This window comes from Haemaphysalis longicornis, unplaced genomic scaffold (genome assembly GCF_048455015.1).
Source record: "Haemaphysalis longicornis isolate Haplotype H1 unplaced genomic scaffold, Haemaphysalis longicornis Haplotype H1 scaffold_8, whole genome shotgun sequence".
NCBI classification, from domain to species: Eukaryota; Metazoa; Arthropoda; class Arachnida; order Ixodida; family Ixodidae; genus Haemaphysalis; species Haemaphysalis longicornis.
Genome location: NW_027526445.1, coordinates 130,315,192 through 130,333,747, shown reverse-complemented (window position 1 = coordinate 130,333,747; position 18,556 = coordinate 130,315,192). Strand labels below are relative to the sequence as shown.

General features: G+C 48.2%; 1 protein-coding gene across 1 annotated transcript in view; it reads right to left on the bottom strand.

The window, feature by feature from the left end:
* LOC144149552 (ribosomal protein S6 kinase alpha-5-like) overlaps positions 1–18,344 on the bottom strand; it is a 301,486-nt gene extending 283,142 nt beyond the window's left edge. Inside the window, exon 1 of the mRNA XM_077681180.1 lies at positions 18,044–18,344. Within this exon, the coding sequence (XP_077537306.1) occupies positions 18,044–18,122 (79 nt within the window). The 5' untranslated portion in view covers positions 18,123–18,344. The remainder of the gene's footprint in view (positions 1–18,043) is intronic.
* Between the last annotated feature and the right edge of the window lie 212 nt (positions 18,345–18,556).

Here is an 18,556-nt window from a genome sequence, read left to right as displayed (position 1 = left end):
CGGACACACGCACACACATAGAAAAAGCGAAAGAGGAAGTCACAAGCTGGAGTCGGGTCCAGAGTCTCAAAGAAAACTCACAAGAGATTTAAAACCCCGCACCGCACCGTTTTCGCTGTTCCAGGGGGCTAAAATGTCCTTCATGTTGAGAGTTCTCGCCCGTAGTAAACTTCGCGCTGTCATTCGCGCCGAGTTGAAGCGTGGACACACACAGGACAGGTGTTCAGTGGCCTCTCGTACATCGAAAAGGGGACACAGAGGTGATGCCACCAGACCGAGTTTGTTAAGATAGCTTTTGGTACAGGCTACTTTGAGGCGCAGGCGATGTATGGCCCACTCTGTTTGCCTGGATAAGCAGTGAGGTATACGAAACGTACACTGCGGGTCGACAGCGTAAGAAGGGCGGGAGCGGGGGAAGGGGGGGGGGGGGGGGTGCGTACTGCAGGTCCGGGTTTCGCAAGTGCTGCAATGCTAGTGCTGCAGTGCTACTGCAGTGCTTTAAAGGGGCCATGAAGACAATACAAGTTTGTTTTATTCGAACGATTTCGTGTTTTATAGTGCCCCCAGCGATGCCGTATTCACTGAGAAATTAATCCGTCTAACTCAAAATCCTGATTTTCCCGCTAAATCGTGTGTTTGCGTGGTCTGTAATTACATCACAGGAAACGACCTCTCTGCAGCCGATTGCAAAGCCTTATTTACCGTTAGTGAACCTGGATGGCGTCACCATACCACGGCAAGCCGGCCGTTTTCTGCTTTGGTTTGTCTTTGACCGTATTTGTACATGACTTGTTTTTGTTCATGGAAAAAATAATCGTTTCGGGAAACATGGGGTATCCTCGACAAATATGGTCCCGTAAGACGCCGTCGCTTACGCCAATCGGCTAGTGTTGTCTGAGACAACCCCAAAAAGCCGCAGTCCTGTGCAGCTAAACCAAGAATATATTACGCGCAGTACCAATAGCAGTACGCATCGGTACTTTATGTTTACTTGTGCTTTTGTAGCTTACACTGTTTATCCCACTAGTCTTACTGCTATAAAAATAATGTGCCCTATATTTAAGCGCAAATAGCTATAGCTCATTCGGCAAGCTTATAAACTCTGCCTATTTTGCGTTTGCTTTTGCCGGCCTCCGCCAATCGCAGAGCTGGCTGGTATGCCATCACAGGTTCTGTTGCGGGAAATGAGCCAGTGGGTCGCATGACCATTCCATTTTTTTCCTAATTATATAGCTTACTTGAGCGAAGTCTACGTTAAAAGTGGCGTCAGTATAATTCTAACGAGGCAATCTTTCCAATGAACCAAACTTGTGTTTTGTCGGCATGGCCCCTTTAAAGAACTACTAAAGTCACGTCTGCGCCTCGTGCGGTTGCGGATGGGGGTAAGAGTAAAGGCGCGTGCCATTCTAAAATGATTCAAGGCCCTGGAAGGATCGAAGACTGCAGCGTCTGTCTTTCGTCTTGCAGTGCAATGGTGTACGCATTCACAAAGAATTCTCGGCGCGACAACCGAGCTATCGCTCAACAAACCTGGTTTGACATTGTTAACAACGGCAAATTTTTTTATCTGCGCATCTGAAAGCAAGCTCGCCGAAAGTGGAGATATTGCCTGCGTGACGTCGCATAAACACAGACTGCCTGGATTTCGAAGAATGATGGAAAGATGTGCAATCTTTTGAGCGAGTTTCTAAATTATCTCATACGCACAGCAGTAATGTTTGGCTCAGGTATTGCGCGGCCACCTAACCGAAGGATTGAACGCTTAATGACCATGCTCTAAATGAGCTTGAGAAGTAAAAAATAAAGTAAACATTTTACACATGGGCCCTTTCAAACCCCTTCTTTACTCAATTCGAGCTACTGCTCGAATTGAGCACCAAAGCGAGGTTATTAACCGTTCCAGTCCTGATTTTTTTTTATTTCAAGAAAAACAATGTTTTCTGCGCGTTTTCTTAAACTGTACGGCCCAAAGAGCCCACAAACAAAAAATAGAGCTTGCAGTGCAAGTAATACCTGTTTATTAATGAGGCAAATAATCAGAAAATCTGCCAATTAAATATTTCATGTTGAGCAGAAACATCTTTTTTGCATATTTTCCTAAATTTCAAGACCACATTAGCACACAAACAAAAAAATTAGCTTCGTAGTGCACGTATTCATAGATTTACAAGCTTTTTTTTTTTTTTAACCCTCGATGTCACAGTTTTGTCTTCAACGGAGCTGCGGCTTCTTTGTAGCGTCCACCTCGCGTTAGAGCGCAAGAGCGGTGATGTCTATCGCAATAGGCATCCTTGAAGAACGATTCCAGAAAACTAGCAGTTTTGGTTTCGTTTTCTATACGCTATAAGAACTTTTATGAGATAACCTAAATTGACACCGCCAGTGCCGAAAGGGTGAACAATCCCGCTTTGACCCTGGGCGTAATCATCTTCAAAAGGCCCGAAATAGTACAACTTTTACTTCTTGTTTTTGTTCTCTTACACGCAGCGAGTCGGCAGCCGACTCGATTGCCGATAAGCACTGAGCCTAGCACGAGATAAAAAAAAATCTCAACAACAAAATGGACGGAAGGAATCCAGCATTCCGTCAACGAGATATACAGTCGTTTCCGGAGGCGACGGAGCAACGCATATCGCACGCGAAGTCGTCGGAGCTAGCAGAAGACGATGGAATGCGCCGTACAGCCGTCGGCTGCATTCATCAGTCGGCTCAATGGAATAGCACAGTTTCTCAAAACCAGTAAATTGCCTGTAATATTCGTTCCCGAAGCCTTTTAGGAAGTTTCGCAAACGACGCGAAAAATTTATTGGGAACTGATAACCACGCAAGCACGATCACCAACTTGCGAAGTGCAGAAAATTTACCCCCTGATTTACAAGCCTTTTCTGCTAGTGTGTATATCATGCTTCAACGAATCTCTATGTTTCCTTTCTTCTTATTTTTAGAAGCGTTTGGAACTCATCGAACACCGCAATAAAGTAGCCGTGGAGCTGGCGGCTCCCAGCATCGATCGCTCAAACCACTTATCCACATTTTCCCTTTCTTTTTACAGGCTTCATAAGAAGCCGGACACAAAAACGGTTTTAACTCCTCACTGAGCTATGCTGCGCAATATTTTGGACCGAATGATGTATACCGTAATGCTTATCTGGTCGACGGCGGTTTTTTTTTAAGACGCGGGCACGACCGCATCGAAGGACGGGCCCGAATGTTGATAGCTGGTGTGAATTGGGTGTGGCTGTTGGCAGAGTGGCCATCAGAGAGGAGTCCTAGGGACCCTGCAACACTTGCCATCGACTACTAGTAATGTATTTTGGGATAAAGTCTATTGTCCCAGCAATCTCCTCCCGCAAGAATTATGAAAATCCGTTCACAATTAACAAAACTACGCGCGATGAGAAATCGCGCATAATCGTTCCCTCTCAACTCGACCGCGGGCAACGCGACGAAAGCTGCGCACTCTCTCCCGGAGAGGGGGGTGGCTCGCGGCGTTCTCTTCGGCGGCCTTCGATATATCCCATGCCGGGTAGTTTTCTCCTTTTCTCCGCAACGCGGAGGGGCCTATTTCCGGTCTGGTGCCACAAAAAAGCAGGCATGGGTGCCTGCTCGCAAGTGCGCGCTCGGGCTGGTAGGGCGTTTTTGAAGCAATAAACGTTTGTAGTCGAGTGGTCCCGTTGAAAGGGAAGTATTGAGCTCATCACTCAAACTCCGCGCGCACTCAAAACACAAAAGAAACGGAAAAACTGTGCCTACAGGTTCAGGCATAGAAGATGTTCGTACACAGCGATGACGACGACGGAAATGGGAGAATCTACCCGCGAAGTTGACCAGTGACAGCCGACCGGGCAGCCATGGCCTATGTGACGTCCCTCGGGCCATGCATAATGAGGACAACTGAAGAGAGAGTGGTTTGTTTTTCCGCGTCTTTCACATCGATTTGCGCGCTCACCGCTTCACGTGCACGTGTAATATTTGGCTCAGGTATTCCTGGCAGTGTAATCTAAACGTTGCGCAGGTTTACTTGCACTGTTCAAAGAGTGTTGCAGGGTCCCTTTAATGTAGAGATGCACGCGCGAAGACGGTGACGCTATGACAACTCGTACGAACGCGCGTGCTGGGCGTCAAAACAACACATACGTCAGCCATACTCCGCATAAACGGCCCCTACTTTCTCGAAAGGTGAAATTAAAGGGACCCTGAAACACTTTCGATAAGCGCTTTCACTCTTTCCTTCGCGTCTGGGGCCACTGCGAAAGCTATAGTTATCGCCAGCACGGAGCGGCACTGCGTGATACGCCTTCCGGTGCTGCTTTGTTATGGTGGCTTTATTTTTATAGTTGCTATCGAAAAGCGTTCATTGCTGCAACTGAAGGAAAGCCGGCCAACAGCCGCTACATGGCCTTAGTGACGTAACTCGAGCCGTCGAAGAACGTCAAGACCGGGAAAGAGAGAGAAATCTTTTGAGCGAGTTTACCAGTTATCTGTTGGGCATGGAGCAGTAATTTTAGGCTGAGGTACTTTGCGACCGCCTAATCTAAGTACTCGTTGTGTTGGGTGAGTACGTTCTGCAAGCATTTTGGATTTCAAGAAAAGTTGAAAGAAGTGTTGCAGGACAGCCTAATCAGTGAGCCCGTAATACATGTTTTAGCGCCACTTCACAAGCATGCATCACAACGGAGTACGCGGCGAAGTGACCTTTAACCGGTATTCAAACGAAGGAATAATCCAGCGTCAAGCTGCCTGGGACGTGCGGCATCTCAAGCAAACTTCACCCCTTTGTTTCGTGGCACGATGACGTCGATATCTACCGGGGAAAAAGGCGGCCGTTTTCTCAGCCGGTTCAAGCACTTGCTTCCTATACATGGCCGGCGGGACCGCAGCAGCTGCATCTCAATCACTTTGATGTCACGGCTGCCTCGTGCTGCTCTCCCATCACTGGTATACCCACCGTCTTGCACGGTGTTTCGTGAAGATCTCCCCGCGCTGAGATCTGCGCCATCTCCGGAATGGTCAGTGCTAGCAGGAGAGACGACCTCGAGAGACGACCTCGAGAGGACCTCGAGAGGAGAGACGAGAGGAGAGACGAGAGGAGAGACGATAGGAGAGACGAGAGGAGAGACGAGAGGAGAGACGAGAGGAGAGACGACGTCACTCTATGGAGACGTTCCTAGCGCGAATACTGCTATATGCGGCGTTGCCGAGGCAGCAGGCTCGATGTGCCGCAGGTATGCAGTTAACTAAACCGGTCCCGAAACCAGTACTCCGTCACGAGCTCGGCAAGTTTCAACAGCCCTTCCGTCGCAGCGGTGACGGCGCTGAATGCGGCGCGAGAGCGTGACGTAAGAGCTATGTTATAACTTATAAACACAGCTTGTACCACAGCGTGCAGATATACAGTAATTAAACCCTCGTCATAAAGAAATCTTCGGAACATACGAACTTCGTTATAAACGGTACTTCGCTAAAGCGGGGATGATTGACCCTCCAAGCACTTTTGTTGGGACAATCGCGGAAAACCTCGAACAAAGCCCGAATTCGAATGCAGCGATTTCGTTTTAGCGAGGTGTTTATTGAACCTCTGTTGAGTAAACGTCGCCTTAACTGGGGCATGAAGACACAATCGAACGTTGTCCACTTTGAATGAACTAGAGTTTAGTAGCTCACTCGACTCCATTCCAGCCGCAAACAGCGTTTTTTTTAACAAAAAAAAAACGCAAGAAATATTGAGCGACTTTAAAATTTCGCGCCATAGTGACGTCACGTCAGCATTCAAATGATACGACCAAACGGAAATAGAGGCCCCACTGTAATCTCCCAGTGATGTCGACGGCTACCAATCCAACAAGCAAAATTGTGCAACGTCATAGAAAATTCGCCGGGAAGTGGCTAGGGAGCCGCCACTGTTCAATATGTTATCTTTAATATCTCTATTATTTATTTGAAGCTTGCGACAACATTGGTGTTGTTGCTATTCAGACAAAACAGCCTCTTTATTGAACCGAACTTGCATCGTTGTCTCCATGGCCCTTTCAAGATCGCTTCAAGAAATCATGCACCAATCCCAACGCAGCGACGTTCGTAGGTTAAGCGGAGAAACCACTCATGCCTCATATTGTTCCAAGAGAGAGAGAGAGACTTTTATTTTCGAGTACAGAACAGTCACAAGTTCGTCGGCAGTATAGGACTGCTCTCGCAAAAAAAAAAAAAAATTACTGAAAGAAAGTAATTACTGAGGTGCGCTGGACCAGTGGCGGACAGTCCAAAATTACAAATCGAATGTATGCTCTGATTAACACTAAAGAGGTCGGAAGGAAGAAAAACAGGAATATATACAAACAAGAAATACGTTATTTTAGCGGCCGATACTTGCGGCAATAAAAATGAGGAAATGTTTACCTAACCGGTGTGCGCAGGCAGTTCCAGCACGTTTCTCGACCGCCAGCAGTTTTTCCCGCTCCCCTCGCGAACAAACAAGTCGCAGAGACGTGCGCTTCGAAACAAACGTTTCAAAGAACAATTAAAAAAAAAAAAAACTAAAGCAGCCCAGCAGAAACAGGATACGGGTCTGCAAGGCCACGGGGAATGCGCCGGCGAGACATATCAGAAACGGGGAACGATTCTTGCTTCGGCGAATACTCGTCGGCCGCTGTCAAACCCCCCCCACTCGCCGCCGCTCAGCTGAGATAGCGGCGGTGATACAAAATGATGAAAGATAATGCGAGAGAGATATCCGTAGTAGGGCTGCCGAGCCCCTTTGCAGCGCCGGACAGATAAAGATGCGGACGACGCGAGCGCCATTGAAGAGTCAGCAAACTACACAGTAGGACCCCGTTAAAGTAAACCAGACTGGAGGGAGCAAAACGCATTGACTCCAGTTATTGCGGGAGGTTCGCTGAAACGATTGGTTGATTGTAGGGTTTAACGCCGGACGCGACGCAGGCGATGAGGCGCGCCTTAGTGGAGGGCTCCGGATTAATTTTGACCACCTGGGGATCTTTAACGTGCACCGAAATCTCGTGCACACGGGGGTATTTTTTGCTTTTCGCCTCCATCAGAAAAGCGGCCGCCGCGGCCAGAAATCGAGCCCGCGTCCTCGTGCTCAGCAGCACAACGCCTTAGCCACTGAGCCACCGCGGCGGGTGTTCGCTATAACGGGAGTCCTCCAAACTTCTCTCACTGTAACAGCTTAGCTACACACGCGGGCGACGCGAAAGCCGCAGAGAAGTACAGTAACACAGTAGAACTCCGTTATAGTAAACCAGTCAGGAGGGAGCAACATTAATGGACTCCCGTTATAGCGAGACGTCCGCTATAAAGGAAGCCACTCCAAACTCTCCTAATTCGCGGCCGACGCGAGAGTTCCTGTAGAACCATGTTCTAGCAAAACAGTCAGGAACAAGCATAATATATGGATTTCTCTTATAGCCGGAGGTTCGCTATAAGGGGAATCGCTCATAAACTTCCCCGTTCTTGCACCTTGCAGCCGCGGTTGCCGCTTCACGGGCTCATCCCGTGTGGCTGGCATGAGATCAAAGTCGTGGAATCGCGAAGAAAGTCCAGGTGGAGACGAGAGTTACAAAGCAGCAACAATGCATTTGACTGTAAACCTTATTGGTGGTGAATTGTAGTGACAAAAAAAAAATCACGAATGAACAGAACAGCATGGGTAATCGGGAACTCAACTAAACTAAACAGGAGTCACGGAAATTTATAAGTGCGCGAGGCGACTCGAAAGCAATACTATAATATGTAAATTACACCCTCACACAGACGCGTATCAGAAAACACGGGATGTCTTTAAATAAGTGCTGCTCACTGGATAGGGCAATCATTACAGACTAGAAGTACGCAATTTAATAAACTAGCTCTAGCTGAAATTTAAAAAAAAATCCCGGGCCATCTCCACTAACGTGAAACCAGGTGAGGGGCGAAGCATGCAGTGTATAAGAGTATTCTTGGCGCCCTGGCGTTTTTAATAACGGAGATGAAACCACTTGGGTGGTAGAGGTATACAGCTTTACTGTAAAGGTCTCTCGTATTTCAAGCACGAAGCTCTCTAGCATAACGCGTAAACGAGTGTACCGGTGTTTTTTTTTTTCTTTTTTTAGCGCGCGTTACGTTCTAGCGCGAGGGGTAAACGAGTTTCCCGGTGTTTTAGTACCGTGACTACATGAGACGAACGACGATTACGACGACGACGACAGGAGACGCCAATAGTTCCAGCCCCTAAAGGACATCGCCTCTAAAAGACAGTAACAGAACTGCTCCCCACATCAAAGAAGTCTCGGCCAAAGAAATAAAAAAGGACGAGAAAATGGCGGGCCGGACAGAGTTGTGCTTACGCAATTCGGGGTGGCGCAGATGAGACGGCGACGGCTAAGCACACTACGTGCCGAGGCTGGAAGCATTTTGTGTAATATTCGGTTGAGGCGGCCAGCGAGTGGCGAAACACACGGTAGAGCTCTACGCCCCATGTGCGAAGATTCGAAAATTTCTTTCGGAATAGTTCCAGCGTTTCGCAGGGGGACAGCGAAATGGACAAAGAAAAGCAAACGGCATAACGATCTGAGTGTGACAAATGACCCTTCCCATTCTTACCAAAATTGGAAGAACAGAGCACCGCATGAATGAAATTAGTTGTGGGTGTTGTATAGAGACAGCAGGACGATGTGCTAGAGCAAAGGTTGCCAGGAGTCGCTGAAAAAAAGTGTGCTGGGTGTTGGGCAATGTGAGCTCTAGGTGTTAGAGTTCTTGTCAATGGAGAACAGTTTGTTCCCCCCTTCCCCACGCTTCAGACTGGTTTTTGTGCACCTGTGAGAAGATGTAAATGTGTTGAGTGCAACGCTCGTGTGTGAAGGTTTTGGCGCCCGTTAAAGGTCCCCTGCAAGTGGTCAAAATTATTCCGGAGGCTCAACTACGGCGCGCCTCGTATCGCAGGCGTAGCTTCGGCGCGGTGAACGCCTAAAGTTTGCATTTGAATGTGTCCGGCGTGTGTGCAACCGATTCGCAGTTGAACGGATAGCGACTGCCATCGATCTATTTTGTTTTTTAACAGGAAATTGTTTTATTCCGGGCTACACCAAGATATCACTGACGTTATATCCGTCACAGAAATGACGCCAGTACAACGAAGCAAGTGGCCTGTAAAGGGTGCACCCCTGCACACAGGGTCTTTTTGCGGGGAAGCAACCTTTAGTACTAAAAGTATACGTTATACTTAGGGTCGTTCGGTTTCGGGTTTCATATTTTAACACGAAGGTGTCTTATGCCTGGATAAACCAAGAATACACTGACGTCATATCCGTCACGGAAATGACGCCTGAACACCTTTGCCGTCGCTCGCCAAGGACGTCGCTCGCCAAGCTCACCCACAAGACAGCCGCTGACCTCCAAATCATGCTCAGCTGCAGATTTCGCTGCACATTTCCCTTTCGCGTTTTACCGATTCCTATGACAGAGGAATTGCCCACAGTTTCTCTGACATCAATGAAGGTCAGAGGCATCAGAACTCTTCTTCGACTGGGGGAGCCAAAAAAATTGCACCATACATCATCATCATCATCATCATCATCATCATCAATTGTCCTTCAGGACTCACGCATGCGCAATATTGCAGGGGAGTAGGCTAAATAAATAAGCCTGATCACCGACCTAAAGCCAAATCAAATCCGATAAATTTTTTATCCAACATCCCAGATGCTGGAGAGCAGTAAAAAATTTCTTAACGCTCCGCGTTAGAACCAGACCATCGACAGCAAACTGAATATTCTGTGTACATCTGAGGGTACCCCAGTGCTAACAGGTAATAGACATTATGAGGAGTCGTATTTACATTAAAGTGAAACATAAGCAGTGATTGAGAAGCGAGTGAAGGAGACAGACACCCACGCTCGGAGTTCGCAATAGTGTGAAAACGGCAGGTTGAACTGTAGAATCATTATATTTGTGCAAGCCACCATTTTCGGAATCGTTCATCTTTTAGCCAGCGAGCTCTTGCTTGACGAAACATCAGCGGAAGTCTACGGGTGCCCTTTCGCAGGGGGAGCCGTGCTCCCCCATTTTTACACCAGGGGGAGCCGTCACTCCCCCTGCACCCCCTGTTCCGACGCCCCTGGTGAAGGTGTACTCACCCTTTAAAGATCTATTTCACGGTGAACTGCGTGATTTGCGCCCGCTGCTTCGGCACAAGCTTAGGTACTACCCGGTGCACCGGAGAAGCACGGTCACTCGGACCCGTATTCACAAACGTAACTTAAGTATCAAGTTTGCCTTTTGACGCTTTTCGGTGCCTTAATGCGTTTCAAGGACGATACTTACGCTTAAAAGGTGCTTCTTCGTGAACTTGATGTTCTTTTACGCACTCAGAAGTGTTGAGAAGGTGCTAGCTGGGATACTGTACCGGGCAGCGACGCTAACCGCTCCGTTCATTGTCGTAGTCATCATCATCATCATCATCATCATGACAGATTTTGTTTTTGGCGATTCTAGACGTTTTCGTAGCTTCTAGCTCCTTAAACTAATGCTAGTATTTGATAAGTGGCGCATTTCTCCGGCCAATTTTTCGGTAAAACTGCAAAAAAAAAAAAAAAGGTTATCCCGAACCATCTCCACTCACATAAAACCTAGGGAGGGGCGACACGTGCAGTGTATGAGGGTATTCCTGGCGCCTTGACGTTTTTGCCCACGGAGATGAAACCGTTTGGGGGTAGAGGTACACACCTTTGCCTGAAGCACGAAGCGTTCTAGCGCGAGGCGTTGGAAAACGAGTGTCCCGGTGTGTTCTCCTAGTGCGCGTTACGTTCCAGCGCGACGCGTAAACGACTGCCCCGCTGTTTTAGTACCGGGACTACATGAAACGACAATGACGACAGGAGACGCCGACAGCCCGAGCCCCTAAGGGGCTTCGCCCCTAAAAAAAAAAAAAAAAGACTAATCAGCTTAGTGAGCTCGTTACACCAATGTTAACCACCGCAACGTCATTGTCACATACAGGTCGCAAAATGGGCTTCAATGGGGGTGGCAATGGGGAACCAAAAAAACATCGTTGGGTCCAGGAAATCGTTAGGTAGAGTTTCGTGAACTGCGGGTTCAACTGTAGTAAATTTCGTGGTGCGTGGTGCTTCGTGGTGCACATATTTATAGTCTTACGAACTCGGGAATATAGCCAGGACCACTGTTTTCTTAAGCCTCAACGCCGTAATTTTATATTCACTCGAGCTATTTCTTCTTTGTAGCTTTCAGCTCCGCTAAAACGCACCAATGGTGACGTCCATCGCAACAGCTATCCTTGAAGGACAGTTCCCGAGAAAACTAGCAGTTTCGGTTTTGTTCTATACGCGCTTGAGGGACTTCTATGCGGTGACGTCAAGTGACACCGCAAGGGCTGAAAGGGTTAAAGTGTTCATATACAAGTCGACTCCTTTTTGCTCCATGCGATATACCACTTTCCCGCAACGGTTTTACAAGGTTCCTGAGCGGTCAGAATGTTAAGCGATTTGAAAGGTGGGGACTTTTCATGTTCTCTTATGTCTGTCTGTCACAGCCAGAAGCATAACATACGCTTCGCCAGCTAGAATGCTTGCGTTGCTGTTCAAGGTTCTCGCACAGGGAAACTCACCTCCGTGCACGTACCGCACATGATACTGCGGAAGCGGTTCTGGCTAAAAACGTCGACGCAAAATCCTGCAGCACACCGGCGCGCAGCTGTGTGTATATCCGCGCACCCAGCAGGGAAGTTGGAGAGTGCTGCGCGATAAGGCCCTGTGGAACCTTGTTCCCCATAATTACGCGTACAAGATATGTCGCAGGTGATACTTTCTGGGGTGTACAAGGCCATTAAAGGTAGCTTCAGGCTGAACGATCCACGTTACGTGAAGCTGAAAAGCCAAGGGTGATACGTGCGAAAAAAACAAAAAAGTGCAGCTTTCCCGCTCATGGCAGTCCTTTCAACAGTGATTACTCTGTAGTTATTTAGCGAAATGTAATATTTTTTGCGCAGCTAATATTGGGGGTGAAAACTTTCTTTGTGCACAGTTTCAACCCTCGCCTGTTGCGCGACTAAGTTCCTGAGCCACGGAAACTATCCCATAGAAATACACGGGGAGTAAGATTTGACAGCGAATTACACAAACAATATTCAGAATCCTGGAATCTTATTTTAGTGTTTTCGTCTTCGCGTTGACTTCTTGCTTTATGCCAACTATCACTTTCCTGGAGTGGTTTTACTAGGTTTCTGAGAGGTCGGAATTTTGAGCGAGAAAGCTGGGTATGAAAAAAAAAAAAAAAAAAAAAAAACCCGGGCTATCTCCACTAACGTGAAACCTGGGGTGGGGCGAAACATGCAGTGTATAAGTGTATTCTTGGCGACTTGGCTTTTTTTTCTAACGGAGATGAAACCGTTGGGGTTAGAGGTATACAGCTTGGCTGTAAATGTCTCGCGTCTTTGAAGCACGAAGCGTCCTAGCGCGAGACGTAAACGAGTGTCCCCGTGCTTTAGTACCTTGACTACATGAGATCCGTTACGACGACGACCTTAGACGCCGACAGCCCTAACCCCTAAAAGACTTCGCCCCCAAAAATAACGCCAGTAAAAAAAATAAAAAAAGAAGGAAACTCCACAGGGGTCAAGCGCACTTATTTTGGAAATGTTTCTATATTGCACTAATAATACTTATGGCGGATTAAGGAGTGGTTACCGAAAGACCGGACTATAGAAGTACTGAGAAGAAAGATAACTCGAAGGAGAGATAGGGTAATTTCGCGGCAATGAATGGATACAGACTGAGCAAAATACGATAAATTAGAAGTCATTGGGAGAGGAGGCCTTCAACCTGCAGTGAATATGATAACACGTATGGATGAGTTGGGGCCACTTATCACGCCGAATGTAAATTTCGACGTTAACGAATAAGGATCCACTAGAGGACCCGAAACGTCAAAATTTCCCCACTGCAATGATGACTCGCTGCTACTTTTTAATGCCCGGTCTATCCGACACGCCGAATTTTCTCGTCCAACGCTAGCTGCGCCACTACTGCAAGCTTTATAAAAGCCCACTTTTAATCAAATGGGCTTGTAAGAGACCAGATACGATTGTATTAGAAAGTACGTGGCAACATTTCTTCCACCTGAATGTTAAAGAATTTTATAGAAGACATATCTTGCTTGCTCTAAGAAATGAGCGGGAAAGCTTTATTCAGTGGCCCCCATGCATGCAAAAGATCCCATGCAATGCGCGCATTATTGCGCCATGTTTTTTGTGGCGGCAAATTTCCTTCCTTTGATTTTGATCGTTTAATCGTTTTTAAATGTCTCGGGCTTCGCGATGCCGACAGAAAAAGTTGCAAACAGGACGTGCTGTTCTTGCAAATCAAGCAAACGAATTCAAGAAAAGAAAAGCTATTTCGATTAAATATAGAACTGCAAAACTACGAAAACATTCGAGTTCGTTATATCGAGAATTTTTAAAATCAAATTTGTGCCGTGGTAACCGAGTTTCGCGTAGTTCTCGCAAAAGCAGAAAATTCGACAAAAAGAAAATAACCCATCACTTTCATTCGGCTCCAAGAAGCACAAGAAACGCGAAGCACGTGCACCTCGTTACTATCCCCCCCCCCCCCCCCCCAAAAAAAAAAAAAAGCGGGAAAATCATACGTATGCGCCGATGAAAGCCTCTGGTGGGATTGCATGTGTAAATTGCGAGCTATTCGCAATAAAACTATTTGAAAGTTCAGCGCAGTCTTTGTCTTCTTGTCTCCGTTTCTGTCTTTTTTTCCTTTTGTCTTTTTTCTCCTGTTTTTTTTTTTGGCGCTGTTACCTTTGAATTGCGTAATTAATCCACAAGAATAACAAATTTTAAGCGCAGCTTATATGGCTTGGGTTACATGTATTCTTGATGTTGGCGAACAAAAACTCCCGAGGTTCCACGTGTTTTCGAAGAGCGAGGCGTTGGAAAGCGAATGTCCTGGGCGTGTGTGCTATACTAGCACGCGGTTACCACCGAAGTCGCACACTGTTCAAAACATGATTTGGACCTAGAGCTTACACGTTTCATCACTTGGGTACCCACCTTGAGTAGATTACTAAATAAAAGGTACTATGTTCAAGGTTAAAACGTGACTTGGACACCAAGGTGACGCCTCTCATTATTTGGACATACATTCTGAGTAGATTAGTCATCAATCAGCACCATTTTCAAGATCCGTATAGAGCAAAAAAAAAAAAAAAATGGCCGCGTATCTGCTGCTTTCGTTGCAAATGTCGAAGGAAGACGATATTCGACTGGCGCCGGGCCCTGGCAAGTAAATACTTCCCTTCTCTTTCCCGCTCATCTCTCACCCTGTTCCTCTCCCGTCTCATTCCACGCAAGATAACACGCTAAAGGTTTGCTCAAGTCAATTTAAATGCACCGCGCCCCACTGCTCCAAGTCGGGTGCCTCGATGCCAGCGCTGCCGTACGGAGGAGACGCGCGTGAGTCGAGGCACCCTACTACGTTTATAGAACCAGGTTGCCCTTCCCCACAAGCGTTCCAAGCGGAACGTGGAAACTATCCAGTAGAACCTTTCGTTGCTGTTGCCGTTTGATTTTTTAAAATGCCGCTAGGTAGCGCGAGAACAGCAGGCGATGGTTTTCTGCAGTAGATGTAGTATCTTATTTGCAATCGCAAAAACCCAAGCATCCGTGAATTTTTTAATGAAGGAATATTACAAATATCACTTGTGGATTGATTTTCTGCCTTATATTTGCATAATGTCTTCTTCTTGTTGAACAATGTTGACAAGTATGAACCCTGACACCGGACTTGGACGTTTAGATTTGGCTGTGGGTATATAAGACTATTGCGCAGCTTCTGTTGCACTCTGGCCGGGTGGGTGAATCGAGGCACAGACATGCAGACAGAACAAAATTTCTGCGTTTAAGTAGCCCGAGAAAAAAAGGCTATCGTCTTTAAAGGGGCCCTAAATAGGCTTCCGAATGTCGCCATTTCAATCGCGCAATCGCTAGAGTACCACTTCACGACAACGTGTACCAAATATTACACCTCTGCGTAAAGCAGGGGCCGCACAAACACGAAAAAAAGATTTCACTTCCTCCCCTGGCTCACCAACTATACCTTGCCGCCACACTTGCGCGCTCTGACGCAGTTCTTTCCGGCTCTGACGCGCCTCTATGACGCACGAGACACTGCCCAGTGCGGCGCCGCGAACGCGAACCACAGCGACAGCGCTCACCGTGCAACCGGAATCTGGTGGGCGGAGCATGCGCGTCGAGTGCTAAAAAAAAAAGCGCGCGCAGGGCTTGGCGCAGCCAATGACTGCACGTACATCAAGGAGGGTGATGGATTGCCCTGTTTCTCTCGGTGGTCTTGCGCCGGGTCGATGACGTCGCGGCTTCCACAGTGCGTCGGATAAGCTACTAGAGGAGGAGAGCCCCAGGCCTTATGGGTGGCCCCTTTTAATAAGCGATAACTCGGCTAATACTTAACGCATTTAAACAATTTTTGCGGGATGACGTTCCTTGGATAGTACTCCAGTGACTGCGCACGCAAAATCGTAACATTTGGCAGCCTATTTAGGGCCCCTTTAAAAGTGCGTGTGTGTACCTTTCTTGAGGATGGTCACCATCGATACTCAACACAAATAAAATGTGCCCATACATTTACCGAAATTCTCCGTCACCTCTTGTCTGCTCAAAAGCTTTGCTGGTCATCCACCTTAAAGCAAAATGGCGGATTAATTTATTACCTATCGTACGCTTAGTTTGACGAAACCCTTTAACTTATTGCGAGAACAGCCAAACTGCGTCAACGCCGCATCTGATATAATTCCAAGCCTTCCCCTCCCCCCCCCCCCCCCAACTCGTAAGCCCCGCACACAAAGCCAACCACAACACCTCACTGGTAGACTATCGCTGTGGTGGAAGCTTTCTTGTCACCGTGGTGTGAAAACGGACACCAACGGAAGGCGTTCCGTAAAGTGTCGCTCCTGGGGCGAATTCGGACTCTCATCCGTAGAAACGGTTTTGGGGAAAATGGAACCCCGTCCGACGAGACCCGTATTAGCAGCACACGCGTCACCGGTCGAAAAATCTGCTGCTATAGTGTACTACTGCTGCTGTCGACAGCCCACAGCGGATGGTACGAAAAGACTCCACGGGGCGCAGCGCGTGGGAGGAACACGTGACAACACGTGAGGAGAATAGATGCACGTGACGGCAAGCGAAGAGAACAGGGGCTCCGCAGCCGGGGAGGACGCTGACTTCTGGGAAGTATAGTGGTATGTCGAAGGTGACTGCGTTTAGGTAACACTAAATAAAGTAAAAAAAAATAAAATCCTCACGGTACTTAAGTCTCCTACGTACGGCCAGGAAAACCCATACTGCTTTCGAATTCAAAGGACGTAAGCAGGCTTAAGCGCCCCAAGGATATGTTTTGCAACTATTATCATAGAAATATTATCACAGGAATACCAAGCAGAATTTTTGTATTAGGATGAAATTCACCAGATAAAGGAGGAAAATTTTTATAGCGCTGTCTACGGAGTATGCTAGACATAAGAAATTCCTTCAAAACATTAGCTCGCAGAAAAAAGAAAAAAGACGAGTGAATAATGGGGACGGTGTATTTAAAACTCTAGAAAAACTGAAGGGAGACAAACTCGCGACGTGCTTTTTTTGAACACTTTCAGCCAAAATATTATGCGGCCACTGCACGAAAATTGAGAAATAGCTCAATCTTAGCTTCCAGGATTACATCCTTCGAAAATGCGTGGAACGTCCACACCCCAACAGTACTCTGCTGCAAGTTATATCTTATGCGTTTGATGACGTTATGCGCGACACATCTTGCCTGAACATTTGCCGTCAATGTGTGTGAAATATGCAAATTTCACTCGCATATTATTTCCCCGTAGGACACGTGCCGAGCAACTTTCACAAACGCAAAGCGAAAGTTGCGTAAGTTTTTGTGCTTGCCGCCTGCTTGTTGAAGTTTCAATATTGCGTCCGACAGTTACGAAATTCTATGCCCCCCCCTCCCCCAAAGTAAACGTTTGTCCCACATTCTATTTCGTTTTCGCTGCTTTAAACCCCTAACAAACAAAACAACCCCTGGTGCCCCGACTGTCAAACTCCTGTCGGATTAGCGAGCGGCTGGTCGCTTTACGGACACACGTAAGAGCTTCCGTGAAGCAAAGAACGGTCGGTGCTTCGGCGATCACATTCTTTCCCTCCATGGAATGCAAACAAGACTACCCCCGGCGCCCTTGCGCAACGACACCCAAATGGACGAGCCTCCAGCGATAATGGCAGACAAGCCACGTACAGCCTTTGTTTGCGCTGCGATGCGCAGCTCCGTCAGAGATAATCGCCGCCGCGCCAAACTGTAGCGGTCGCAGCGACCATCGCGCAAAGCCGTCCGCACGGAAGGCACAAGGAGACCGCAAAGCACGTGCCCTGCCCAGCGGCGATGTCAAGGACGCTATTCTCTTGCGCCAGCCCCGCCGACGCTGAGTCCAGGCTGTTATGCAGGAAGCGGTGAAAGCGAGAGAGGGAAGAAGACACGAGAACGAAATCAAAGCAAGCAAACACGAAAACGCCGAATGCAAGCAGCTCCCTCGCATCTGTGACACAGTTGTTCGCGCTGTGAGCCGGTTTGTTTGTTTGGGAGGAGCCGAAACCCCTCCATTTTATTTCAATGCGTTGCGCTTACCGCAGGGGCGATTTTCAAGGCGGCTGCAGACGACCGAAAAACCACAAGCGATAGCAGACGACAGTAGTCTGCACCACGGCGCCGAAACCGCACGGGCTCGGCGGACGTCCGCAAAATCTGTTTACACGCTGCGGCGCTGGAGGGCGTTGAACGAGCGCAGGAGGTGCGACCCGTCTTGGATCGAGCCACGGTGCGGCAAGCAACAACAGGTTGAAGAAGGCGCCAAGTAAGATTGGGTGCACCCCCACCCCTACACGCGCGAGTCGACGGCCAACCCTCGCCGCGAGGGCGCCACGGGCCCTGGGCGGCAGTTGGCAGCCGTGGCAGCCACTCACCGTTTTTGAGCTCGAGTGTAACGGTCAAGGTTTCGGGTGCAGTTGCCGGGCCCGCGCTGACGGAATCGCAGGTCGCCATCGGTGACTGCCGGCCGCTTGATGCTTCCAGGTGGTTTCCGAGCCGCCGGTCGGAGCACGGGCACGCGTTTGTTTGGTTGTTCTTTTTCTCCGCCTTCGCAGACGACAGCTCTGGCGGCAACGATTCCCCGCCCCCACGCACACCACCGACGACGGGGTTTGATCTCGCCGAGCGGCCGACACAGAAACGACAGAAACGCCTACGAGACCCTCGCGCCTCCGGCACCAGCGAACGGAAAACTCGGTCATGGCATTTTGCGGAGGAATGCGTAGAGGGCGCCAGTCATCCGGCTGCGGAAGGCGCGCCACATTTGAAACATTTGGTCGTAGCTTGTACCAAGTATTCGGGGGCGGGATACCGTAATACCGTAAGCGTTCCAGATGAACTATCTCATCTAACGCGAGGGCGCTGAGATAAAGTTCTCTAGTAATGTT